Raw genomic sequence first — 27,977 nt, forward strand, 5'->3', positions numbered from 1 at the left:
AAGTGTTGTGTTCAGTAATGTTTCTCCAGTGTTTAGAGAGTCTCATTAAGTGATTATTCCTTCGAATGACAGTTATTTCTCAGCAGGGTATAAAATTAAGGTTTTTTCACTAAACACCTATGCAGGTTTCACCTCCGATGGAGTTCATTTTCTTCACAGTAGCTAATATGGGGCTGTTCTGGATTTGTGCAGAAAAAAGTGTTGATAATATAGATGTTTTAGTTATTGATGAGCAACACTTGCATAGTGTCAAGGCTTTTTTTGCTTCTCACCCCACCCCACCAGCCAGTAGGCTGAGGGTACACAAAAAGCTGGGAAAGGACATGGGAAAACTGACCAAAGGCAGATATTCCATACCATATGGGCTCATGCTCAGCATATAAACTGGGGGGAAGAAGAAGGAAGAGGGGGATTCTCAGAGTTATGGCATTTTGTCTCAGCGGAGCTATGATTACAACAGCAAAGCTATGATGTAGTCACCATCACGGAAACACGGTGGGATGACTCAGCTGGAGTGCTGCACTTCAGAAGAGACAGGAAAGGGAGAAGAGGTGGAGGGGTGGCCCTTTATATTAGGGAGGCTTTTGATGCCATGGGTATTGAAACTAATGACAATGAAGTTGCATGACTATGGATAAGAATTAAGGGGAAGGCCAACAAGGCTGATATCCTACAGGGAGTCTGCTATCGTCCACCCAACCAGGAAAAAGAGGTGGACAAGTTATTCTATAAGCAGAGAGAGGATGTTTCAGGATCACCAGGCCTTGTTCTTGTAGGTGATTTTAACCTAGGAGACATCTTCTGAGAACTTAATATAGCAGAAAAGAGGCAGTCCAGGAAGTTTTTAGAGTGCATGGAGGACAACTTTTTGTCACAGCTGATGACTGAGCCCACCAGGGGATGGACTATGTTAGACCTGTTGTTTGCAAATAGAGATAGGCTGGTGGGAGATGTGGTGTTTGGAGGCTGCTTGGGGCATAGTGATCATGAAATGGTGGAGTTTTCAATATTTGGTGAAATGAGGAGGAACATCAATGAAACTTCTACATTGAACTTCTGGAGGGCAGACTTTGGCCTGTTTAGGAGACTTATTCAGAGAGTTCCTTGGGAAATAGGTCTTAGAAACAAAGGAGTCCAGGAAAGGTGCATGTGTTTCAAAACAGAGATCTTGAGGGCACAGGAACAGACTGTCCCTGTGTGCCAAAACATGAGTCAATGAGACAAACGTCCAGCCTGGATGGGCAATGAGGTTTTGAAGGAACTTAGGAACAAAAAGAGGATATATCATCTTTGGAAGAAGGGTCAGGTCTCTCAGGAAGTATTTAAGGGGGTTGCTAGATCATGTAGGGAAAAAATTAGAGAGGCCAAAGCTCACTTCAAACTTAATTTGGCAACTTTTGTAAAGGATAATAAAAACTGTTTTTACAAATATATTAACAGCAAGAGGAAGGGTAAGACCAACCTTTGTTCTCTGCTGGATGCAGGAGGGAACTTAGTAACTGCAGATGAGAAGAAGGCAGAAGTGCTTAACACCTTTTTGCCTCAGTCTTTAGTGGGAAGATGGCTTGTCCTCGGGGCAACTGTCCTCCTGGGCTGGTGAATGGTGTCAGGGAGCAGAATGGTCCCCCTGTTATCCAGGAGGAGGCAGTCAGAGAACTGCTGAGCGATTTGGATGTTCATAAATCTATGGGACCAGATGGGATCCATCCCAGGGTGATGAGGAAGCTGGCAGATGAGCTTGTGAAGCCGGTCTCCATCATTTACCAACAGTCCTGGCTCACTAGTGAGGTTCCAGATGACTGGAAGCTGGCCAGTGTGGTGCCTTTTTACAAGAAGGGTAGGAAGGAGGATCTTGGTAATTATAGGCCAGTTAGCCTGACCTTAGTACCTGGTTGTAAGAGGCTATCTGAAGACCCTCACTCATTTGTCTGCCAATTGCCACGAGAAGGAAACCCCCCCCCCCCCCCCCCCCCCCCCATCCCCGGTGCAGTTTCAGCTTGGAGAAGGCAACAGTGCAGGTGCAGCCACTGTACCGTTACGTTAGCTGTTAAGACCCAGCATGGACCCAGCACAGGGTGGCCTGCTGCAGTGCCTACTTCACTCTCCACCTTTAAGCCGAATGAACTGTTGGGGTGACTCTGGTGGTCTCTCACTGAAGACCCCTCATCTGCCTCATTACCACCGTGACAGACAGAGATCAAGAACCCTCTCCCCAAGGACTGAGACTGAGACCCCTACCACAGAGAGTGGGGGGGGCGGGGGGGGAGAATGACATGACCTGTTCTTCTCCAGTAACTTCAATGTAATTATTCTTCATTGTGTTTGTCCTGCCTGGATGGTTTTCAGTAGATTCACCTGTTCCCCCCACAGCAATTTCAATAGACTCTCATTGTTCTGCATGTTCCCCCCTTTTTCCTCTGTGGACTATAGCTGGACCCCTGGGTTGGGTAGGACTTTGGAGACTCTCCCCAACGCAACAAGACGGATCCCCATCATCCAGACCAGTGAGGATCTCACCTGTGTTGGTAGCTATTCCCACCCACCTCTTCTCTCTCTCTCTCTCTCTCTATCCTTTTTATCTCTTTTCTGACCCCACTATCGCATTTATTGTTTTGGCCCCCAATAAAGGTGCATCTGTTGTGATTAAACTGATAGTCGCCTGGTGTTTGTCTTTTGCACTTTGGGATCGGCTAACGAACCACGATGACACCCCGCTATAAGCGGATCGTGACACTGGTAAGGTAATGGAAGAGTTTACATTGAGTGTTATCACTCTACACTTACAGGATGGCCAGGGTGTCAGACCTAGCCAGCATGGGTTTAGGAGGGGGAGACCATGTTTGACCAACCTGGTCTCCTTTTATGAGCAGGTGACCTGCCTGGTGGATATAGGAAAGACTGTGGATCTTGTAGATTTGGTCTTCAGCAAGGCCTTTGACACTGTCTCCCACAGCATAGTCCTGGAAAGTTGGCAGCCCACAGCTTGGACAGGAGCACTGTTTGCTGGGTTAAGAACTGGCTGGAAGGCCAGGCCCAGAAAGTGGTGGTGAACAGTGCTGCATCCAGCCGGCGGCCAGTGGTGCTCCTCAGGGGTCTGCGCTGGGGCCAGTTCTGTTCAATAATTTTATTTTTTACATGTATGAGGGGATTGATAAATAAATTTGCAGATGACACTAAGCTGGGAGCATGTCAATCTGTTTGAAGGTAGGATGGCTCTGCAGAGAGACCTGGAAGAGTTGGATGGATGGGCAGAGTACATGAGGATGAAATTTAAGAAGTCCAAGTGCCCAGTCCTGCATTTTGGCCACAGTAAGCACCTGTAATATTATAGGCTGGGGACGGAGTGTCTGGACAGCGGCCAGGTGGAAAGGGACCTGAGGATACTGGTCAAGAGCCGACTGAATATGAGCCAGCAGTGTGCACTGATGGCCAAGGAGGCCAATGGCATCCTGGCCTGTATCAAGAATAGTGTGGCCAGCAGGACCAGGGAGGTCATCCTTCCCCTGTATTCAGCACTGGTGAGGCCGCACCTTGAGTACTGTGTCCAGTTCTGGGCCCCTCAGTTTAGGAAGGACCTTGAAACGCTTGAGTACATCCAGAGGAGGGCAACTAGGTTGGTGAGGGGCTTGGAACACAAGCCCTATGAGGAATGACTGAGGGAGGTGGGTTTCTTTAGCCTGGAGAAAAGGAGACTCAGAGGTGACCTTATCACTCTCTACAATTTCCTGAAAGGTGGTTGCAGTCAGGTGGGGGTTGGTCTCTTTCTCCAGGCAGGAACCGACAGGATGAGAGGACATAGTCTAAAGCTGTGCCAAGGGAAATATAAGTTGGATATTAGGAAAATGTTTTTTACTGTGAAACGTGGATGAAAAATCAAACCCCACAATTCTAATAAAGATTTGTAGGGAATGAGTATGTTTATTCATAGCGCTGGATGCATATGGGGACTCATTGCCCTTCAATGGACATGCGCACCCCTGAGAACTCCCAATCCTTTTTTATTACCTGACTAATTTCCATATGCATAGAATTTCACAATAGGTTAATGCATATTCATTCTGCTGATTTCACATTACACTTACAGCTAGTTACACTTGTACTCAGTTTTTGTCAGAAAGTACAGAAAGAACTCCTGGGTCACTCTGCCCTGTCTGTTTCAAGGTCCAAGGAGTCTTTCTTATCTTTTAGTGTGGAAAGTTGGATTCTTTCTTCTTAGCTGGGGTAGTTTTTCTAGTGCTGCAGTTACCAGACTAAACAGCATTAGCAATCTCAAAGCAGCACATTTCACCTAAATCCAAATGGATTTCTACCCTGTTAAATTTTCACTCTGTCTCATTCCCCCCTTTCCTGAAGATGATAAGTAAATTCTTTTACTTAATGCAAATAATTATATTAGTAAGTGCCCCTTCGCACTTTACTATTTACATTTGACCTACTAGGCACAATTACAGTAGTACAGGTTCTCAAGCATACACAATCTTTACCAGTATATACAAGCACAGTTTTCTGATCAGTGACTGAATGAATCTTGAATTGGCAGATAAACAGTGGCATTGCGTGCAGTAAGTACCAAGGCAGTGGTTACATTAGATTTTTTTGCTTCTTAGCTGGGGTAGTTTTTCTAGTGCTGCAGTTACCAGACTAAACAGCATTAGCAATCTCAAAGTGGCACATTTCACCTAAATCCAAATGGATTTCTACCCTGTTAAATTTTCGCTCTGTCTCAACTAAAAGAGTGATAAAGTACTGGAATGGTCTGCCTGGGGTGGTGGTGGAGTTACCATCCCTGGATGTGTTTAAAAAAAGACTGGATGTGGCACTCGGTGCCATGATTTAGTTTTGATGTTAGGGCATGGGTTGGACTCAATGATCTTGAAGGTCTCTTCCAACCTAGTGGTTCTTTGATTCTGCGAAAACAGAAAATATTTGGTAAGATTTGTTTTCCCACGTAAGAGGGATTCTTTAAATGGTCATCGTAAAATCAATTAGTCGACATAGATCACTGATACGACACAACCTTGCCTACTGCATCTCAAGCATATTTCTTTCTTCTGTGTTTTAGAATACTCTTTATAAATGGACTGCATTTGTGTATGTCTCTTGTAAATATATTTGGTAGGTTAGAAACTTCAGGAAAAACAAAAAGTTTCCAACAACATCTTTTCAGTGTTAGAAAATCAAGGCATCACTTTATTCTGGTCCGGATGTTGTTCTGGTCAGGATGTGCAACAGAAATAATTTCATCCACACATTGCCTGGGTTTTTCAGAGAAAATCATTCCGTCACATAGTCTTTACTAGATTTTTCACATACTTACACAGTCAAAACCCAGAGAAATTCATCGGTTCAATTATCATTGGTCCCAAGTTACACAGTTCTTAATTTTTGATTTCCTACTGGTTATTGATCCCTTTGCCTTCAAGGCTAATTAGGTTCTCATTCTTCATTCTCATTCTTCGTTCTCTTATTTATCTTTTCCCAGACCACAGATCTCCTATCATGCCAGGGGAGATGTTTGGAGTTGAGGGTCGTTATCTTTTGTATATCTCCTGTTCTACTCCCAGTCTGTTGAGATGTTAAGCTCACCCAGGCTCGACTAGTGAAACAGTCCTTTGAAAAGAAACTCCAATTCCTTTCCCCCTGGGCAAAGGCAAACAAAACCCTTGACTAAAATTTTATCAACATTTGAAACTTTGTATCATTTCCAACAAAGCTAGTTTGAAAAAAATACATAGACCATATAAAAAGGAATACAAAAAAGAAAACCCCTTCTTTCTAAGTTTGTTCTGACATTGACTGTGTGAGATAATGACTCTCGCTTTTAAAATTTTAATGGCTTATTAAACCTTAACAAAAATGCAACAAAGGATTGAATAAGGAAATATTACAGTGTTGGGAGTCTCTGTGACGAGCAGCCATGTGCTTGTCTACAAAATGGATACTCTGCCTTTTATATCCTTAGCCCCTCCCAAAGTTTTGTCAGTTAACTCCTTCTCTGCTGTCCATTGGTGGAGATCACTTTCCTACATCTTGATTAGAGGTCAGGTGTTGTTATGATGGGCCTTCTAGAAGTAAGCCAGCCCTCCTCAAATGCCCTAACTACCAAAGCTATTACAAGGGGGAGGGGAAAGAGGACTATGGGAGGACATATTACAATAGCATCACTGTACATATTAACATACACACAATATCTATCTCTTAATTTTGAGAGCCAACCATCACATTACTCATCTATAACAACTGTAACCACTTGTAATGGTTCTAAAAAGAAAAACTCAGTGGGGAAAAAAAGTTAATACTGCTCGAGCCCCTCCCCTCTGCCCAACAGTGGAGGGGAAAACAGGACTGTGAGAAGTAAAACCAAAAACATTAGAGTCTCAATTTTACTGAGGCAAAAGGCGCAAACACAACAATACAGAGAAAAATGGTTTATTACAAAATAATCAAAGGCAAAATGTCACCTGGCCCCCCACCCCTAGGACAAAACCAAAATGGTAGCTCCCCCCATGCTGTCTGCCACCTGGGAGAACAGGCAGCACATCGAAGAGGCTCTTGTGGCTCAAACCTCCTCCCCCCAGCCTGGGAACAATGGGAAAACAGGAACAAAATGAAACCCGATGAGCTACTTCAAACCAGGAACTATGCTGCCAAGATGTGCGGTCCTGGGCAAGCTCCCTCCCCATGGCATCAGCAGTGGTGATGGCGGTGGGGGATGCAGTCACTGTCTGGATCTTCCCTTGTGGTGAGTGTCTCTCTCTCCCAGACAGCAAGTGGCAATGGCAGTGGGGGTTGCTGGGTCTTTCTCTCAGTGGAGGCAGTAGCAAACTGGCAGGCAACATGCAGCTGGGTCCTGAGCAGGCTCTGGCTGCACACAGCTCGACTGGACTGGGGGCCACCCCTACTGCTCCATTTCCCAAGGCAATCTCCTGGTCAGAAGCTGTCTTTTCAAGGTTTTGGGCTCCACGGCTGGAGAAAATGATGAACCGGGGACCTGCAGTGATGGTGTAGTCTGGACAGCCCCAAATCCTCCCCAGCTCCAGGCCATAAAAAGAATGGCAGACCTTATGCTTCTCCCTACTGCCTTAAAAAAGACAGTCCACTAAAGATGATGTAGAGAAGTGTAGAATACATGCTTTTGTTACCCCTAATGCTAAACTCTGCCTCCTATCCCTGTAACTAGGTCACCACTGTTGTAAGATTCAAAAAGGTTGATGCATTATGGAAAGAATATTGGAACAGATCCATTTTCTGTCCTGCTTAGTCACTGAGGAACATGAGTGCTTTCAAAAAATTAGAAAATAGGTAGAAAACTGGGACTATGAAATTGTCATGGTTTAGGAATGGTACTCCACAATTTAGTTCTCCCAATGAGACTTTCCAAACAGCACTGCCGTTCAGTCATTCCTCCTAACCTCTCTTCCACCCTCCCTCCCTGTGGAAGGCCAGAGAGGAGAATTGGATGCACAAAAGGCAAAGGTCGCAGGGTGAGATAAGAACAATTTCCTGTAAATGGCAATAAGATAATAAAAATAACAGTAACAGCAACAATATCAATAAGAAAAATACACAAAAAGAGAACGGTTCATGTCTTATGTTGCAAATGCAAGATGTGGCTGGGGATGTGCTAGCATCAAAAGTAGTGTTCCAAGATTTATATTATATTATATTATATTATATTATATTATATTATATTATATTATATTATATTATATTATATTATATTATATTATATTATATTATATTATATTATATTATATTATGTTATGTTATGTTATGTTATGTTATGTTATGTTATGTCATGTCATGTCATGTCATGTCATGTCATGTCATGTCATATCAGTGGAAGGAAACTAAACCAAATATTTAGCAGTTTTAGCACCACACATCATCCATGCTTGAGTCTTTTTCTGCATTAAATGTATGCTTTTGAATCTCATTAGGCTTCAGTAGAATTACTTTTGGTTTTTATCCTATTGAGAAATTAAGCCAATAGATGAGATCCTGGTTTTAAATCTCTCTCTTTTCGACCAGAAATTAGAAGCCAGTTAGAGATACCAACTGTCAAAGACTCAGAAAGAAAAATTGTAATCTACAGCAAAGTATAGTACCTCTGGGGAACAAGACACCATAGCCTAGACGTAGCATAAAAACTTGAAATTTGTGTGCAGGGTTATTACTTTTTAAGAAAAGCAGCATTGTTGTCAAGAGCTGTATGTCAGTAGGATACAAGTAGTCATGAGTCTACCCAAGTCTACCCAGGGAACCAGAAACAGTTTTCACCGAGGAAAGAATGTTTCTTTTAAAAGGCTGAATTAGTTTCTGCTGGATACGTGTCACTGGTATATATTGAACTTCATTTTATAGGTTTTTGCCACATAGTGCAAAGTCATATTAGTTCTAGGGCAGGACAAACAGAACTGGTAAACAAAATTATTTAAAATCTTCATCTATTTTTTAGTAATTATATATCTAAATTAATAACTAAAAAAAATAATTACCTTTTATGACACTCCTGAGCATCTGTCAATTATGATGAATTTCCAGTGAAAGCTTAAGAGCAGCTTCTGAATTCTGAGTCAGTCTTTTACCTCCGTTAGCATTTTGATATCAGCTGGCCATACTTTCAGAGCTCAAGAACAATAAAATAAATAATATCTGAATATATCGTTGTATGAGTTTGTCACAAGTAGTGAGCAAATACTTGGGGTATCATTCTTTTGGAAGACTATAAAGCCAATTGAATACATAACTGGGCTTCAGCAAAAAGCACAAAATCTTTTGGGAAAAAATATATCTTCCTGTTTCACAAGAGTATTGGCTTGTGCTTAGTTGAATACCATTTTTAAAAAATTTTGTTATGAGATAGTAGAAACACTTCATGATCTGTCCAGTTTTGAGATGGGTGAACATGATGTTCCAGAAGAAAATATACTTTGTTAGAACTTAGAGACTTGAATTCTTATAATAGAGAGCATATGTTCTCCATATCTCAAAGGCAAACATTTTTCAGATTGAACTTGGGGTTCTTGATTTCCCCATGAGTAGACAATAGTTGCAGGTGTAAAATTTTGTTAAGTAATGAGTAGCAGCATTCTCCTGGACTGTCTGAAAAGAGACGTGACAGGTTGTATATGTGAAAGCAGGATAAATTACCTTAAAAATAACAAACCCAGTCCTTATTGTATGCACTTACCAGATTTAAAATGGAAAGGGGTCTGTGTCCTTACTGAAATGAGTCTAGTCTGAAATGTAGACTAATTTGGAGAATAGAATCCTTTTTTTTTTGTTGTTTGCTAAGTTTTCATCTGTTCTTTATCTTTCTTAGTGTATGTACATATAAATGAATCTCTTTAAAATACAAGTTTTCTCCCTCCTTCCCATTCTTTCTGCTTCGATCAGTCTAACTCTGCCAAGTTGCTTAAGATATGATAATTTTAAAAGCAAGCATATTATATATCCTAAAATTAGACCTGAAAAATGAAAACTTTCCTAAAATTTAGCTTAATTAAATATAAATTTTCATGATAATATTTTGTCAATTTTAGCTAAATAATACTGGATTAGGATAAACTTATTCTGAAATAGTGGCCCATATACTCATTTATTAATTCACTTTCATATCATTCCAATTACTATTTTTCTTAGTTTGAACACACCTTAACATCATTCATTCATAACCACACATTGGTAAGATGGCCAGTCTGAAAAATTATTTCTGTTAATCACATTCACAATATATAAATGTCTTGGTTTGAAAAGACAGGTGTCTGCTAAGGCAGGCAGGAGCCATCCTTGAAATGGAAAATGTAAACCCCCTCCCTCTGAATTATTATAATTTTGAAATTAAGGGGCTCTCAGGCAAAGACATGGGAATAGGAATAACAGTTCTTTACTAGGAAAATTAAAAACACAAATGTAATAGTACAAAAAAGAAAACAAACTACTGACAGAGTCAGAATACAACCTGACACCCTGTTTGTCAGGGTGTTGGTAGCAGTCTAATTAAATGGCAGCTTTAGTCCTCCTGGGGTGACAGATATGGTTCTGTTGAAGCAGTGATCCTGTAGAAGGGTGTAGTTTTCCTCTGAAGGTCCAGTGGTAATGTAGATGGGCCTGGTCTTCCTCTGGGAATCCAGGGTAGAAGAAAGCTGCTCCTCTGGGAATCTGGTGGGAGAAGGCTGACTGCGGTGTTCTAAATCTCAGATTATATCTAGGTAGGAATGCTTGGCTCCTCCCTCTGGGTGAAACATTTTACGATGGGATGATGTAATTTTATCAGTCATGCAGTGAGACTCAATGGCTCATTAAGAGAAGATATCCCCCCTGAGGGAGGATGGATAGTGGAAGAGATAAAGAACACTGCCCCACCAGGTGGCTCAATTAACAGAATATAACTCTCCCACCTGGTTGTAAACAGATGGCAATCGAATACACACTCAGCTACACTTTTCAACCTGAGACATTATCCACCCCTTATTCTATTACCATCTGTATCATAGGCAATTCAATAAACTCTACACAATGAAACTTTACACACAGTTTTCACTTAAGACTAGGTTTTCCCTGTGGTATACCACGGGCTTCTCCATCTTTCTGATTTACCTACCAAGTGTAACTAGGTCCTTGAGCAAAAACAATCCCACAGATGGCTTCATCTTTGCCTGAGGTGGGACTAATGCAGTCTTTCATAAAATACCTTTCATGTGTACCATAGGGACTTTATCTCTCTCCACTGTTTGCAGGGGTTCAGACTGGGCGAGGCCAGCTCGATTGATGGACCTTCAGGTGTTGACCATCTAGGTGGCTTTTGCTAAGTAAATTTCACAATTTCTAAAGGTTCCCCTGCCAAGTTTCTTCAGGGTAGTCTTAAGTAGTCCATTGCATCGTTCAACTTTCCCGGCAGCTGGTGCATGATAAGGGATGTGATTATTCAATACCATGTTTTCTGTCCCAGGTATTTATAAGGCCATTCTTTAAATGGGTCGTGTTGTCTGACTCAATTCTCTCAGGGGTGCCATGTCTCTACAGGTTTTGCTTTTCCAGGCCCAAGATGGTGTTCCGGGCAGTGGAGTGAGGCACAGGGTAGGTCTCCGACTATCCAGTGCTGGCTCCCACCATGGTCAGCATTTAGCACTTACTTTGGCATGTCTGAGGCAGAGTGATATAGTCAATCTGCCAGGCCTCTCCATACTTATATTTGGACCACTGCCCACCATACTATAGGAGTTTCACCTGCTTGGCTTGCTTGATTGCAGCACACATCTCACAGTCACAGATAACCCACGAAATGGTTAAAATCCCCCCATCAGTCTTGTGCCTACTTATAGGTGGCATCTCTGCCCTGATGACTTGAGGCATCATGACCACATTGAGGTAGGAACAACTCTCCCTTGTGTTGCTAATCTAAATCTATCTTTGACACTTCTATCTTTGCTGCCTGATCTACCTGCTCATTGTTTCGGTGTTCCTCATTAGCTCTACTCTTGGGGACATGTGCATCTACATGACGGATTTTCACAGGTATCTTCTCTACCTGAGTGGCAATGTCTTTCCACTCATCAGCAGCCCAGACTGGTTTTCCTCTACACTACCAGTTGACCTTCTTCCACCTTTCCAGCCAGCCCCACAGAGCATTGGCTACCATCCACGAATCAGTATAAAGGTAGAGATTTGGCCATTTCTCTCTTTCAGCAATGTCCAGGGCCAGCTGAATGGCCTTGAGTTCAGCAAGTTGATTTGATCTCCCTTCTCCTTTGGTAGCTTGTGCAACCTGTCATGTGGAGCGCCATATGGCTGGTTTCCACTTCCGCTTCATTCCTATGATGTGACAGGAACCATCAGTGAAAAGAGCGTATCGTGTTTCTTCTGCTGGTGGTTGGTTGTACAGTGGAACTTCTTCAGCCTGTGTCACTTGTTCCTGCTCTTCATCAGTAAGACTAAAGTTTTCAACTTCCAGCATGTTTGTAATTATTTCCAAAATCCCAGGGCAATTTAGGTTTCCAATACAGGCATACTGTGTGATGAGGGCAATCAATTTGTTCTATGTGGAGTGTGTGGCGTGGTAGGTAGAGGAAACCTTTCCTTTAAACATCCACCCTAGCACTGGTAGTCAGGTTGCCAGGAGGTGTTGTGCTTCCATGCCAATCACCTCTGAGGCAGCTTTAACTCCTTCATAGGCAGTCAAGATTTCCTTCCCTGTGGAAGTATAGTTGGCTTCAGAACCTCTGGAACTTTGGCTCCAGAATCCCAGTGGTCAGTTTCAAGTCTCTTTAGGCACCTTCTGCCACAGGCTCCAGGACAAGCCATTGTTCCTGGCTGCAGAGTAGAGCACATTCTTCACCTCTGGTCCTGCCCTGACTGGGCCAAGGGCTACCACATGAGTGATCTCCTGCTTGATCTGGGTGAAGGCTTGTTGCTGTTCAGACACACAGTGGAAATTGTTCTTCTTGCAGGTAACTAGGTAGAGAGGGCTCACAGTCTTGCTGTACTCAAGAATGTGCATTCTCTAAAAACATATGGCGCCTAGGAAAGCCCGTGTTTCCTTCTTGCTGGTCAGTGGAGACATCATGGTGATCTTATTGATGACCTCAGTGGGAATCTGACACTGTTTGTCTTGCCACTTTACTCCTAGGAACTGGATCTCTCAGGCAGGTCCTTTGACATTGCTCTTCTTGATGGTGAAACTGGCTTTCAGCAGAATCTGGATGATGCTCTCTCCTTTCTCAAATACTTCCATTGCTGTGTTCCCCCACACAATGATATAATCAATGTACTGCAGATGTTCTGGAGCTTCACCCTTTTCTAGTGCAGCTCGGATCAGTCCATGGCAGATGGTGGGGCTGCATTTCCACCCCTGGGGCAGTTGGTTCCAGGTGTACTGTATGCCCTTCCAGGTGAAAGCAAACTGAGGCCTGCATTCTGTTGCCAGAGGAATGGAGAAAAATGCGTTAGTAATGTCAGTAGTGGCATACCACTTTGCTGCCTTGGACTCCAGCTCCTACTGTAGTTCCAACATGTCTAGTACAGCAGCACTCAGTGGTGCAGTCACTTAATTCAAGGCAGACTTCACACAGGACAAATGGGAATGTTGAAATGTGAATGGGTTTTGCTGACCACTCCTTGGCTCTCTAGTTCATGGATCATTTTGTGGATGGGGATCACGGCATCTCAATTCATCTGATACTACTGTCGGTGCACCATCGAGATGGCAATTGGTACTCGTTGCTCTTCCACCCTCAGGAGTCCTACTGCAGATGGGTTTTCTGATAGTCCAGGCAAGGTGTTCAATTGCTTAATGTCCTCTGCCTCTACAGCAGCTATGCCAAAAGCCTATCTGAGTCCCTTTGGGTCTTTGTAATAGTCATTCTAGAGAAAGTCTATGCCCAGTCTATGCTGGTCACAATAAGATGTTTCTGCCACTCCTTCCCAGTCAGGCTCACCTTGGCTTCCAACAGGGTCAATTGCCGTGATCCCCCCATTACCCCAGCAATGAAAACAGGTTCTGCCCCCACATGTCCTGTTTGCATTAGGGTACATTGCGCACTTGTATCAACTAGCGCTTCATATTTTTGTGTCTCTGATGTGCCAAGCCATCGGATCCACACTGTCCAAAATATTCGGTTTTCCCATGCCTCTTCCTGGCTAGAGGCAGGGCCCCTCTAATCCTGGTTATTATTTCTTTCCTGGGCATACATGCTAGAGGTACCTTCAAGGGGATCTTACAGATCATACCCAAAAGCTTGGTCATGGGAGGTTGAGGCTCCTTGGTGGAACTCGCCCGGTTAGAGTTTCCCTCCTTGAGTTGACACACCCGTGCTGCCAGGACAGAAGTGGGTTTCCCATCCCACCTTCCCATGTCTTCCCTATGGTCATGCAGGAAGAAACACAGGTCAGCTGGGGGGGTGTACCCTCTGTCTCTAGCTAGGGGACGTTTGGCTCTGACTTTGGGGCCTGTGACTTGCACTGGTGTGATATGGGAACTGTTCCTCCTCACCTCCTCCCTCATCTCCTCTTGGAGGCTCCTAATTACAGCAGAGACATGGGCCTGCATCAGGCCATTGATCATACTCTCATAATTTCTAAGCTTGTTGGCAACAGAACTCACTGTCTCTTGGTTGGTATCAGTATTAATTGTTGCAATGAAGTTGGTGTATTGGGATGGCCATAGATTTGCTAGAATCCACAACATTTGCCCTGTGCACCTGACTTTGTCGGGGTCATTATCATGCTGTCCATCCCTCTCAAAGAGTACCTCCAATACTGCCACTTCTCTCAGCTTTTGGATCCCTTCTTCAAGGGTCTTCTAGCGCATTCTATTATGGTGTCCCTGCATTCTCTCCCTGTGGACAAACCTCTCTCTGACACATTAAAATCTGCTCCCAGAGGCACAGGGACCCTGGCTCCCTTTACAAAAATCTGGTTCATACCTGAATCGTGGGTCAAGGGTCCCAAATTCCTTGCCTCATCACCATCTAGTTGCATACTTGTTCCCATAAGGTCCCAGACCCGAAGTAACCAGGTTGTATAAGCCTCACGTCCCTCTTGTACAATGTCTTTGTGCAGATTACAGGGATTTTCATACGTCAGGGACTTGGTGATGATCTCAGCTGTTGGCTCCCCTGCAGGTTGTGAGGGCCCTCCATTCTTATCCTTATCCTTATCTGGGTGCTTTGATTTCATCTTAGACTTCCTTGTTTCCACAGGGGCTACTGCTGCTGGCTGTGACTACCCTTGCGATTCAGCTGGAACCTGGATGGTTGTATTGTCTGTGGGTTCCACTGCTGCACCATTAAGCTCTCCCTCTTTGAGGCAGGGGGAGGGTTTCCCACCATCTGAAGAATTGTACTGCTTTAGCATCTGGCCCATCTCATATATCTCCTGTACCAGAACCCCCACACAATCTGGATGGTTTATTTCTGAGATGGGCTGTGGGGCAGGGTCAGGCTCTGGAGTAGCATTCCTACTTTCTGGGGTAGGTGTCAGGGAGGTTATCCAAGTCAATTTTCTCTTATCTCTGAATGCCAAAGAGAACAGGCTTAACAGGCATATCAGCATCACCAACCACTGTATGATATTATTAGCATTTAGAGAAGATTTGAACCCTTCAAAAACTGGTGGGGCAGACCCAAAGAGATGGTTAAAGGGTCGGGAGAAAATTTCCTCCGGTGTCATTTTCTCACAGTAGGTACCATTATTGAAGTAACCCCAAAAACATACAGTTGGTGTGTGATAGCTCTTAATCCATGTACTGGCCTTGCAGAGGAAGTTAAAAATCCATGAATTCCTCACCTTATTAACCCATGAAGCAAACACAATAAAAACCACAGTAGCCTTTGTTATAGGACCATGTTTAGAAAAGGGCATTAAAATAGGAGAAATATAGCCACTACCATGTGCCACCCGAACCAGGGTAAGCTAGACCACATAGTGACAAGGTATTTTCTATATCCAGCACACAAAACATTAGGTTACTTAAGAGCTGTTATTTTTTTTAACCCTTTTTCTCTCAATGCCCTCGAGCTTCACCTTGGATGCCAAAATCTGTCTTGGTTTGAAAAGACAGGTGTCTGCTAAGGAAGGCAGGAGCCTCTTTTGAAATGTGAAATGTAAGCCCCCTCCCTCCAAATTATTATAATTTTGAAATTAAGGGGCTTTCAGGCAACAATATGGGAGCGTCGGAATCTGTGGGTATTGGTGATTCCGAGATTGTAGAAAGTCTCTGTCTTTCTGCCCCGTTGCTAAAGAAGAAGCCATAATTCATCTGTGCTGTTTTCAAGGTTGTTTATTCTTGCTTATCTATAACATGTTCTGCTGCCCTGACGCAGGTCTGTCCTGCAGGGCAGCATGCGGGGCCCTGCCCCTCAGTGGGATGTTATAAACATTATATACCAGAAACTACGTGTACTATATTTACAATAATGTGCTAATATCTATCATCTATGTTGAACAGCGTGTCCCCACCCTAAACCAATAGAAAAATGCCAACACTACAGTGAAACATGGAGGGCATGAAGAAGGAGGAAAAGGACAAGACACACCCAATTCCTCTATCTTGTCTCCTCTGAACCCTTAATCTAGAAACCTAAAATTTTACTTTTGCACCCGTGCCACACTTAATTATTACTCTTATCAAACACTCAGAGCTTGTAATTCATCCTGTAAGATTGAAAACTCCTCTCCATGGACAGAGATCACAGGCAGTGTCTCTTGGGGCTCTGTACAGGAGGGTTCTTGACCCCTGCCAGGGTCCCAGACCTGCCAGGGCAGCCAGAGGGAAGCCCTGGATTCCCACATGGGAGTAGGAATAACAGTTCTTCATAAGGAAAAATAAAAATAAAAATACAGTAATTGAAAACAACAGTGACAGGGTAAGAATACAACCTGACATCCTGTGTGTCAGGATTTTGGTAGCATTCCTATTAAATGGTGGCTGCAGTACTCCTGGAGTGACAAATGTGGTTCTGTTGAAGCAGTGATGTTGTAGAAGGGTGTAGTTTTCTTCTGAAGGTCCAGTGGTGGTGTAGATGGGCCTGATGTTCCTCTGGGAATCCAGTGGAAAAGAAACCTGCTCTTCTGGGAATCTGGTGGGACAAGGCTGTTCATCTGGGAATCTGGTGGGAGAAGGCTGACTGCGGTGTTCTAAATCTCAGATTATATCTAGGTAGGAATGCTTGGTTCCTCTCTCTGGGCAGAGTATCTCTCAATGGGATGATGTAATTTTATCAGTCATGCAGTGAGACTCAACGGCCCATTAACAAATGATATCTTCCCAAAGGGAGGATTGGTTGTGGAAGAGATAAAGAAAACTGCCCAATTAACAGAAGATAACTGCCCCACCTCTAACAGAGGGCAATAGAATACACACTCAGCTACACCTTTCAATCTGAGACAATTAAATATTTGTAAACATAGAAAATGTAATAAATTTAATTGTTTTCTTTGTTTCAAATTAGGCTCATGCACAGTTAGTTCGAGAAGTCGATGTAGAGAAGGTGTCAACTTTTGAGAACCCCTATGTAGATGCACTGAGAAATTTATGGAATGACCCTGGAATCCAGGAATGTTATGATAGACGACGAGAATATCAGTTATCAGACTCAACAAAATAGTAAGTATATTGTGGCTACAAAAAACTGTATCTTCTTTTCTTTTCTTTCTAACAAATTAATTCATATTTTTTATCTTTGTCTACTATATTTTTTGTGTACTTACACGTACAGTTTCTTTAGGTGTGTGTAGAAGTATCCGTGTGTGCATATGTTGTGGTTTGACACGGAAAAAGAATTTTCTCAGAAGGAAGAGGTCAATCCAGTCAGGGATCGGTTTTGGATACTGACACTTGGGGTGACCAATTGAAGGTGGACACGCCTCTGAGAACACAGAGGGGTTAAAAGCAGAATTCCTAGGAGAACTCGCTCTCTTTGGTTCAGGTCATTGGAGAGTGCAGACCTCCCCTGCTCAGCAACGAGCTGGGTGGGGGAGGGGACCAATGCGGCCTGCAGAGGTAGACCAGGGGGTGAAGGGTCTGGAACCGAGCTGGGACAGCTCCTGCGGACGGAAGGGTGGAGAACGTCTGAGATGTCTTTGTTTCCCCCCCCCCTCCCCAACCTAGAGGGAAAAGAGATAGAGAGCTTGCAGTCACCTGGAAGTTTGCCGGCAGAGGAGAAGGAGAAGCGGGAGGGAAGATGCCCAGTGTGGGAGACGGGAGATGGAGTCCTGGGCCGAGATTTCAGCCATCCGGGGAGTCCGGGACTTTTAACCCTTTCCTGGGAAATGAAGGCTTTGTGAAATATTACTTCTCCTCAATTTGAAGGAAAGAGAGACAGCCTGTGACCTCAGATGTTAGGGAAAGAAGGTTGGGGGGAGATGATGAAGTGGCTTTTGGCTGGACTCTTCTTGTTAGCCATAGAGTGAACCAATTTCTCCTCTAAGAGAGACTGCATTTTAGGGGGATGCAATGGTGAGCCATGAGACCTACTTCAGCAACTACCAGTTCAGGAATGAAAAGAGAAAAGCTGAGGAGGGTGTGATGATGCTCCCTGTCTTCAGAGAAGATCTCTGTTCTTGGACCCTCGGCCCCAGGGGAAAATGGGGGGGACTCTAGTCCTAAAATGAGACACTGGACTGTTGTTCCTGTTGGTCCTTGGCAAAGCATCCTTAAAGGAGCCCTATAAGCAGTCTCTGTCCATGCACGGTGGTGAGAGCACTGTGATATGGAGAGGGGAGTGTCACACTGGCAGATTCTCTCCAGGCGGTGCCATGTGTGACATGGAAACACAAGAGGTGGCAGCTGTGTTTCCTGGGGGTCTATGGTGCAAGGGAGACTCCTTTCTCCCCTGATGGACTCAGTATTGATTAAATTGAAAGGTGAAGACTTGATTAAGGGTCCAAATGTGTCTCGCTGTGGTTTGTTGGAGTTGGGTGGTAGGAGGAGGAATTTTTTGAAAAGTTTTCATTTTGAATTGTGTGTGTGTTTTTTTCTTTCTTTTTTCTTTTATAGTAGTAGTGGTAGCTTAATAAAGTTTTTTTTTTTTTTTCCTTTGTTATTAAGCTTAGGCCTGCTTTGCTCTGTTCTCGATCGCATTTCACAGCATTCAATTGACAGGTTGCATTTTCATGGGGGCGCTGGCATTGTGCCAGTGTCAAACCATGACAGCATACATCTTCAGCACAAACCTGCACTTAACAATGTGAGTGCAAAGACTACTGTAAGGAAGGTAGTGAATCTAGTTTTGTATTATGTGTGTGTTTGTTTCTCAAAACATAAGTGTATGATAATTTGAAATCCTACATTATTACTAGGAAAGTGCAATCAAAGGTAGACTTCTATTGAATTCATAAAAATTTCAATGCCCTTGAACATCTGTTTTCCTTGCTTAAAAAAGCAATGGAATTTAACATTGTACCCTGAGCATTGTCTAAATGTCATCTTCAAGAAATTCAGTTGCTCTGAGTAATATACTACAGAGCTCTGGTAAAATTCTTCATCTGGTAAAAAAAAAGGATGATGGTAGAGGAGGATGACTTTTTGGTATTGCCCACTAGAAAAAGAGTTAGCATACTTGGATATTAAAGTTGTTTCAAAACCTTCCATGGTGTCCATTGGAACTTTTAGATTTCCTATGGAAATCAATCATAATATATTGTTCTTGTCTCCATGTCAGGTTGGCATGAAAGGCATCCTCTCATTGAGGAAAACACAGAAGGAACTGAAAGACATCATGAAGGTTCAGTCAATGGAACATGGCCGTACAGAAAACAAAAATCTGGAGTGAGATTTATCTGCGCAGTAGCCTGAGGGTCCTTATCTAGCACAATCCTTTATACCTGACTGAGTCAAGACAAACTTTAAAATACCTTGCTGATACAGTTTAGGCAGCTAGAGAGTGACTAGTGCCTGAATTAGGTCTGATGAGATTGGTTCCAATGCTCTGTAATTACCATACCACATTCTGCTTCTGCTTTATCAGCCTCTCATACAGGTTGTTGTTCTACGTCAGGTCACATGTGGGGGGGGGGGGAAGGTGAGGGGCAAAGAGACAGACACCACTCACCCCAGATGTTCGTGTGGCACAGAGAGCTTTATTTTCCACGCCCTCCCTTATATAGAGAATTTGAAAGACACAGTCTGGGTGCTCTCATTGGTTTGAACTTCATGCTCCTTCAGGTCCTGGACGTCTGAAATGCCTGCAGTCTTATGAGAGATCTGATTGGTCAAAAACCTTGTCACTCAGCCCAGGGGCTGGCAACGTGACACCAACAGTTCTATGCAATATGCTGTCCCATAGAGCTGATTACCTTCACAGTCTATCACTTTTACTACTTATATATGCATATTTTGGTGCAAAATGGTTCAAAATATAGTAAAATCTCTCTTGTATTGTATGGATTCTCAGTGTCCCCAAATATACAATATTGTGTTTTATTTTTCAATGGTAAGAAAGCTAAAAATCATAGGAAATTACATGTAAGTGAAAATTTCTACCGTATGTAAGTAGGAAAAGAACATTTTAGAGACAAATTAAGCTAACTATACTTTCTGATTGTTTTAATTTTGAAATGAACAGCAAACGTAAGTAGAAGGTAAAACAGAGTTTTCTTATATTTTGAGCTCCTTATATTTGTATGTCCCACCTTTGATTCCATGACAGATATAATTCTGATTTCAAAATTGAATTTAATACATATATTTTAATGTTTGCCTCAGATTAATACAATGAAATTCATAAGTCTCCAAAGTAAGGAATAGGCATCTGATGTCACTTCAGATCAAATTGTACTGAATCTTAGTTTTGACCTAGTTCTAGTGAAATAATCACCAGAGTAGATCTTTTGAGTAGTATTAAAATAGTACAGATCATTAATGTTCTATAGAAACATAATTTTCATCCATTTTCTTGCAGAAGGGAAATATACTAGTTGATTGGTAATTTTTAAAGCTCAGTATATGTAACCATTTAACAACATGATTTCTTGAGGATTTTGTAGATTTTAATTATAAAATATTAGAGTTCATTTTCTGGTCTGCAAAAATTGCTTTAGAGCAAGTAATAAAACATTAGAATTATGAAGCACTATATATGAGTCTTTACATGAGCTTCTCTTATATTTATACTTGCAAATGGTTTTTTTACATCTGTTAAGTCCAGGAATAGCAATTAGCAGAAACCAAAAAAAAAAAGCATTATTTAAAAATACAGTCCTCATGTCAACAAACGGTGAAATAAACTTATCCAAACTTATCCTTTGATGCGAATAAGCAGACGCTTCTTTATTCAGGGTGCCAGGGACACTTAACAAACAAATCTTATCCATTTTATATACTTTTTCTGCTGAATCATTGTTATATAAGTTATTTTACATACTATACATACCATGCCTGCTCTTAAATTTAACCTTTACATTGATTGGTTCCAATAGTGAAGCGATACGTGGAATAAATAGACTCCACAACCTGATGTAGTTATTAAGTGGGTATGGTATGTATTGTGAGTGCCTGGCACAAGTGAGATAGCTCTCATTAAACTTGTGCCCTGAGCCTTGGTATGGGCTACATCTTTATTCACAAAGGTGTTCCGTATACATTACATTGCACAACTTTTCTATGCATATTCAACCCCTGGCCCCGCTTGTCCTCACTTCACATGGTAATTAGATCCACACCCTTCTGAGCATGCGTCGTTCATGGTGGTGGTCGCACAGGGGTCTTTTGGTGGTCTCTCAGGCTGAAGGCCATGGTCTTCTTCATGATTGAACTTTTGAACTTTTCTCCTTTGCGCATGCGCTTTGGTCCCTTGGTGCTTATCTGAGTATGTCTGTCAATTTTGATCAGCTTGGAGAAAGAGGAGCTCCTTTATCTAGGTTTCTTGCACTCCTTGGTCTTCTCCCGCTATTGTTCTTTATGCAAGAAGCTTCAGAAATTTGCATTTTCCTATGCCCTTTGTAGCATGGCAGAGGTTTCTTAAGTAAAAGCTTAAATTCAACACACAATTCTACAAGCTAAAATTTAAATGCTTAATTCATATTGCTAACTTAAGCAAACCCCCAAAACCTCAATTTCAATAGTTAATAACTTCATTAATATTCTTATCCTAAAACAATCATTGGTCATCTCTTCTGAGGTCTACTGATTGCAATTTTTAATATTAAAATCAAGATGGGAAGGGTAGTGGGTTTCCAAGTAGCATAACTGATGAGCATGATGGTCTCCATAGCTTCTTGACTGAAACATAAGGGTCCAGTAACTTCTTGGTGAGATTTCTGCGGTTACACATTCCAAACACATCACTCCTTATATTTCTATACCTTATACTTCACTTATAATCATAGCTAACCCTTTAATATGATTAAATTGATTATTTGATCAAAATATTAATAGTATACATATTTAGGGATAAAACATTGTCCTTATTTTAGTCAGGACAGGGTTAGGTTTTGCAGTAGGCAGGAGGGGACGTGGCAGGGCCCAGAGGTTATTCTATACCATCTCACATCATTGCTGCGGGTGAGGGAAGGGACTCCCTTCTGAGGAGAAGGGATTCCTTTTGGTTAAGTGTGGCAGACAGGGTGGTCAGGATGGGGTAGCAATCACATCCAGTTGGGTTCTGCAGTGAGCATTTTTACATGTGAATCACTCTCACACACTTTTGTTGTTAATATTGTTGCTGTTGCTGTTTGTTTTCTTGTCTCATTGATGTTTCCAGGAAATTGTTCTTATCTCAACCCGTGATCTTTGGCTTTTGTGCCTCCAGTTCTCCTTTCTGGACACCTGTGGGGGTAGAAGAGGGGGATGGGGAGCAAGTAAACAGCAGTAGGGTTTGGAGAATCTTGGTGGGAGAACTAAATTGGGAAGTACCATTCCTAAACCATGACAAACATCTAAACAAAATTTGCCAGCTTGAAGTCCCAATGTCACAAAGCAGAAAAAATAAGAAATTTATTACTGGGATTGACAAAACACTTAAAAGGAAGTAAGAATACAGTGCTTACTGACTTGGTGAGATTTCAGTAATTTCATTGGACTTGATAAATAAAACTGGAAAAATAGTTTGTTGGCCATCGACTCTCTTGTATATGTCTTGAAATGTGTCAATCTCCTTCTTCTTCCTTCATCCCTTGCATGAATCTCTCCTGTAGTCTTGTCAGGTTTTTTGCCCCGGCATTTTTACAATAGTGGTATTTTTAATCTGTTCAGCATTGCTTTCCCCCCCCCCCCCATTAGTACATGTTGTCTTTCTAAATCTCTTTCCCTGTACTTTTTGTGGTTTCTAAATTCTGTTGCTAGCTTCTAATATATCCTGTTTCTATAGTTGCACATTCTGTCATCTTCTGAACTGCTTTGTCATTCTTAGAAACACTTTTGAAGTTTTCTATCCACTGCTAGTACAGTGCAAGAAGACATCTGATAGATGTGCATTTACCAGAAGGGATGAGAGGAGTGTCTAAGAAAGTAAGTTTCCTGAAAGGTGGGAGTTTATTTGAACCTCTCGGTAGCTCAGCAAATGGATTCCATATTTTCCCCTTACCACTGGCTGCACCAATGGTTGTATGTTCATATTGTTTTCTAAGTAATTTCAAGACTTGTATCTGCACTAAAGTCAAGAGCGCAACTTATAAAAAGATATTATTCACTTCCCACATACATTGTTGGGTGACTTACTGTTTAGGTTTGGATAGACAGGTGTCTGTTAAAGAAGGCAGGAGCTTCTCCTGAAATGGAAAAAATGTAGACCCCTTCTTTCTGAATTGTTATAAATTTGAAATTAAGGGGGGCTCTCAGGTAAAAATATGGGAACAGGAATAATAGTTCCTTATTAAGGAAGAAAATAAAAAGATAAAATAAACAATGCAGTAAACAAAAACAACACTGACACCCTGTTGGACAGGGTGTTGGTAGCAGTCTAATTGCAATTGTGGCTGCAGTCCTCCTGGAGTGTCAGGTGTAGGTTATATTGGAGTGGTGATCTTGTAGAAAAGGGTGCAGTCTTCCTCTGAAGAGGCAGTGGAAGAGGCAGCTGCTCCTCTGGGAAAATCCAGCGCAGAAAAAGCTTCATTGGTGGGCCAGAACGTAAGACTATATGCAGGTAGGAATGCTTGGCTCCTCCCTCTGGGCGGAGAATCTCACAATGGGATGGTGTAGTTCTTATCAGTCATGCAGTGACACTCAATGGCCCATTATCAGCAGATGTCTCCCCGGAGGAAGGATTGATTGTGTAAGAGATAAGGACAAACTGCCCACTTAACACAAGACAACTGCCATACAGATGTCAAATAGAATACATCTTGCTTTTCAATCTAGGAGACTTGCCCACTTATTTACCATTAAACCACTTCCATTTATGGCTTCAAAGATACCATTCACAGTATGAGACAGATGCAAACCAACACTACCGTGTGGATAGCCTGAAATAATAGCTGGGTGAGATTAGATATTTTTCTATATATAAACTCTACAGACCTAAACCCAAATAGAAACAAGTTTCTAGTCAACAGTTTGATTATATAATGGTTTTCCAAAGTCTAAAGGTAAGAGAAGCTACAGTTTTGCCAAGATACAGTTGTTAGAAGTATCATGTCACATTTGTGTTACAACTTGCAGAATTTGTGAAGACTCATCACCATAGGAAACTTTTAAAATGTAACTGGAAAACTTGCCATAACCTTGCTAAGAAACTTCACTTTCACTACCCCATTAGATAGATGAGTTATGGCATTGTGTACCTCCAACCAAGGGTTTTCTAGTTGTTACACAAGCACTAAGGATATTAGTTTATCTTCTCTTCCCTGTGTTTTATTACGTTTTGGATAATTAAATATTATTCTCCCTCAAGTTCCTACCCCACTTTATCTATGCCAGTCAGTATTTAATGCATTTTTTTAAAATTATACACACATGGTTATTCTATCATGCAATAGACATACTAAATCTAAAAGGAAGGTTTCAACAAAGGCATGGAATTTGCTGTGTAATGGTGCTTCCTGTAGAAAAACTGAAGATTAAGCAGTTGAACTAGGGAAATTCAGACAAGGCAAGCGAGATTGCATTAAACTGTATACTGGATGCATTTCTTTCAAGATTTTTTTTATGCAGTACTGAATATGCTTTTCATATCTTTATAATTTTTAACCCCATTTCCCATTTAGAAGTTTTAAAAAATTTGCATGACTGTTTTTAGATTTGATGACTTTAGTTTTTTAGCTGACTCCTAATTTTGGTTTTGAGCCATGTAGAAATTATAAATTCAGAGAAGTAATTAGGTAGGATTTGGATGGGATAAGAATAAAAATAACACAGTGCATCTTTCTTCTACACCTACTAATCTTAGCTTTACTGCATTTATTTTACTTTAAACTAAGATTAGATAATTCTGGAAGCTGGTAAACATGCCTCAACTTTTTGCAAGTAGTAAAGAGGCTCAGAGATGCAAACATCCACATTTCTGAAAATGCAACCAGTACTTTACATTTAGCTTTGCTCACAGCTTGTGTTACTCTAGTGGAAATTGATTCCATTTACTGTACTGGGTGTTCCCAAAGAGGATGCTTGTCTCAGTCTGGCAACTCTGATGTTGGAAAAAAATCCTGCTACAACTACTTTGACATTTTGCTTATGTGGAATTAGGAGATGATAAAGCTATATGTATTTTTCAAAAGTGCATAAAAACTCCCTTGCCCTTCAGAGCTTATTGTTTTCCAGCACATGGTCAAAATTACTGCTTGTTTTGGGTAGTCTCACCAGTCAGTACAGTTTTTAGCAAAAAGAAAACTAACAGAATTCCCCCACCAAATCCCAACAATACCTCAGTAAGGGTAGGTCCATACAATTCCAGAAGAAATAGGTCCCAAAGAACAGAAATATAATAAATGGAATTAACCAAAGCTTATGACTTAAGGCTACTTAATCAGATTATTTTGTGTTTTTTTTAACTTGAATTGTCAGTATGACAGGTAGTTGTAGAGAGCAATAAGGTCTCCCCTAAGCCTCCTTTTCTCCAGACTAAAAACCCCTAGTTCTCTCAGCTGCTTCTCATAAGACTTGTGCTCTAGGTCCTTCAGTTGGCCTCAGCCCATAGATCCAGTTGGCCCAGATCCCTTTGTAGATCCTTTCTACTCTCAAGCAGATCAACACTCCCACCCAATTTGGTGTCATCTGCAAACATACTGAGGGTGCACCAAATCCCCTCATCCAGACCATTGATAAAGATATTAAACCTGACTGGTCCCAGTATTGAGCCCTGGGCAACATCACTTGTGACCAACTTTCAACTGGATTTAACTCCATTCACCACAACTCTGATGCCAGTCTCTCAGCCAGTTTTTTACTCAGTGAAGAGTATACCCATCCAAGCCATGAGCAGCCAGATTCTCCAAGAAAATGATGTGAGCAATGATGTTGAAGGGTTTACTAAAATCTAGGTAGACAATATCCACAGCCTTTCCTTAGCGTTCTTAGGTGCTTCCATGGTTTCTAATGCATTGACAACCTTTGCATCTTTGCTGCTGCATGGATCTCCATCCCCTACCTCCACTGATATGGCTAAGGTTCTGTGCACATTAATACAGGGACATTTCAAATGTACTCCAGAGTACTCAACATATAGTGGATCAGACTGAAGGATGTCACTAGCACACTGTCCCTCAAACACTGGCATGCTGATTCCAGGCTTATCTATAGCAAGCCTGGTTTTATCCTTTTACCTCTTCAAATCTAGTTTAAAGCTCTTACGATGACCCCTGCTAACACTTGCACAAATATCCTTTTTCCCTTTTGAGAAAGATGCATCTCATTTGACACCAGTAGGCTTAGAGTCATATGGACTGACCTGTGATTAAAAACCCAAAATTCACCAGTCGCAAAGCCGGGTATTGCTCAGCTGGCTCTTCCTGTTTCTTTCCTCATCATTCTCTGCAACTGGAAGGACAAATGAAAAAAATAGGACCTTTAATTCCCGACAATAAATAATCTGCTATGACAATAACCTGCCTTTTTTTCTTTATGTAAGTGGTTTGGATATAGTAGATAGGCCCATTCAACCTTGACAACACCTCCAACATAGATGGACTATCATCCTCTGTTACGGTGAGCTCCTGGACACCCTTTTGTCCCCCCTTTCCTAGGGCCTCTGTGGCTCTGATCATGATAACCCCTGAATCCTCCCTCCTGCCCCAATGGGGTTGGCGGGGAGCCAGGAGAGCCCACCCTGTCCAAAACCTATATAGACCCCTGAAACTTCCTGCTCTTTCTCTTTTGCCCCGCTCTCCATGGACACCACAGAATAAAGAGAGCTGTTCCAACAGCCTGGGTAAGGAGCCTCTTCTGAATACTTTTCCCTCTCCCTGCTATTTCCTCCCCTCACAGCCCCATATCTCTGTCATTCGGGGGGCTGCGTGGAGGGGGGGAAAACCATAGAAATAACAGTTGGCGCCCCAACGTGTGCTGCTCTGAGCCCACGAAGAAGCTGGACCCCCTATTTCGGTGGAAGTCAAAAGCTTTTGGGACAGTCAACTGCCCTGGTACTCTAGCTGCCTTTAAAAGCTTTGAGTCACGGGGGACAGTCGGGGACCTCTGCCTGTGTACCCCAGGAAGAGCCGACTGGAGAGGGAACCCCCAGAGAGGGTTTCACAGACGAATCCCGCAGTCACAGGCTTGGTAAATTCTCCGATCGCGGCACCCGGGACCGTGCCTGGCGGGGAGAGGTTACCATAAGTGACTGGGGGGGCTGCTTGCGGGACGGTGAGCCAGGGCCCCACTGCGAGTAAGCGGGAACCGGTGGACTGCGCATACCCACGTTCCAGTGGGGAACAGGCACGGGACGAGAGGGCTGAAGCCGCCCTGCCAGCTGCGGGATGAGCGCCCCTCCCCCTGTGCCCCCCCGCTCGGGTTTTCCACGGAGGGAAATTCGAATCATTCGTGCTGTGTTATTAGCTCTGGTGGAGACTAGACCAGTGAAACAATAAAAAATCATGGGTACTAACATTTCACTGCAACAGAAGAGTATACTAACACATCTTAGCAATAACTTGAACGATGTATCATTCCCTAACAAGCTTCTCCTGCGTTTTGTGTGCTGGCTAAAGACAGAAATACCAAATTTTACTGTGCAGGACCTGAATTCGCTTGCTTTTTGGAATCAAATTGGACAGATATTAACTTTAAAAGTCGAAAATGGTGAACATAAAGTTTCTCGATTTATTCCGATATTTTTACAAGCACGGAAAAAGATTTTAGAAGCAGAAAAAAGCATGCAAACGCAGAAACACAGTTCTAACACTCCCTTTCCCCCTTCCTGCCCACCTCCTCAATACCCCAGCCCTGAAAACCCCTCACCCACCCCTTATTCCCCTCTGACACCTTGTTTTTCTGAGAAATACAGCCCGGAGTGTGTCTTAAAAAGCAGCGCAGTGTCTGTGGAACACACGCGGCCGGATAATGGCGTCCGCCATGTGCTTCTGCCGGCGCGGGCCGCTCCACCCCCCAC

General features: G+C 42.5%; 1 protein-coding gene and 1 long non-coding RNA gene across 5 annotated transcripts in view; one reads left to right on the top strand and one right to left on the bottom strand.

The window, feature by feature from the left end:
* The window catches only part of LOC116806898 (guanine nucleotide-binding protein G(q) subunit alpha), a 374,172-nt gene that overhangs the window by 213,201 nt on the left and 132,994 nt on the right, over positions 1–27,977 (top strand). For all 4 annotated transcript variants that reach the window (XM_072923077.1, XM_032744725.3, XM_072923076.1 and 1 more), the window contains exon 3: positions 16,953–17,107. In XM_072923077.1, coding sequence (XP_072779178.1) covers positions 16,953–17,107 — 155 coding nt within the window. The remainder of the gene's footprint in view (positions 1–16,952; positions 17,108–27,977) is intronic.
* On the bottom strand, positions 20,073–27,965 carry LOC116806902 (uncharacterized). The gene is made up of 3 exons (XR_004365962.3): positions 27,851–27,965; positions 26,322–26,410; positions 20,073–22,267 (listed from the first exon to the last, which is right to left on the bottom strand). It is a non-coding gene; the product is annotated as an uncharacterized lncRNA (long non-coding RNA).

The sequence above is a fragment of the Taeniopygia guttata genome, chromosome W (assembly GCF_048771995.1).
Source record: "Taeniopygia guttata chromosome W, bTaeGut7.mat, whole genome shotgun sequence".
Taxonomy (NCBI): domain Eukaryota; kingdom Metazoa; phylum Chordata; class Aves; order Passeriformes; family Estrildidae; genus Taeniopygia; species Taeniopygia guttata.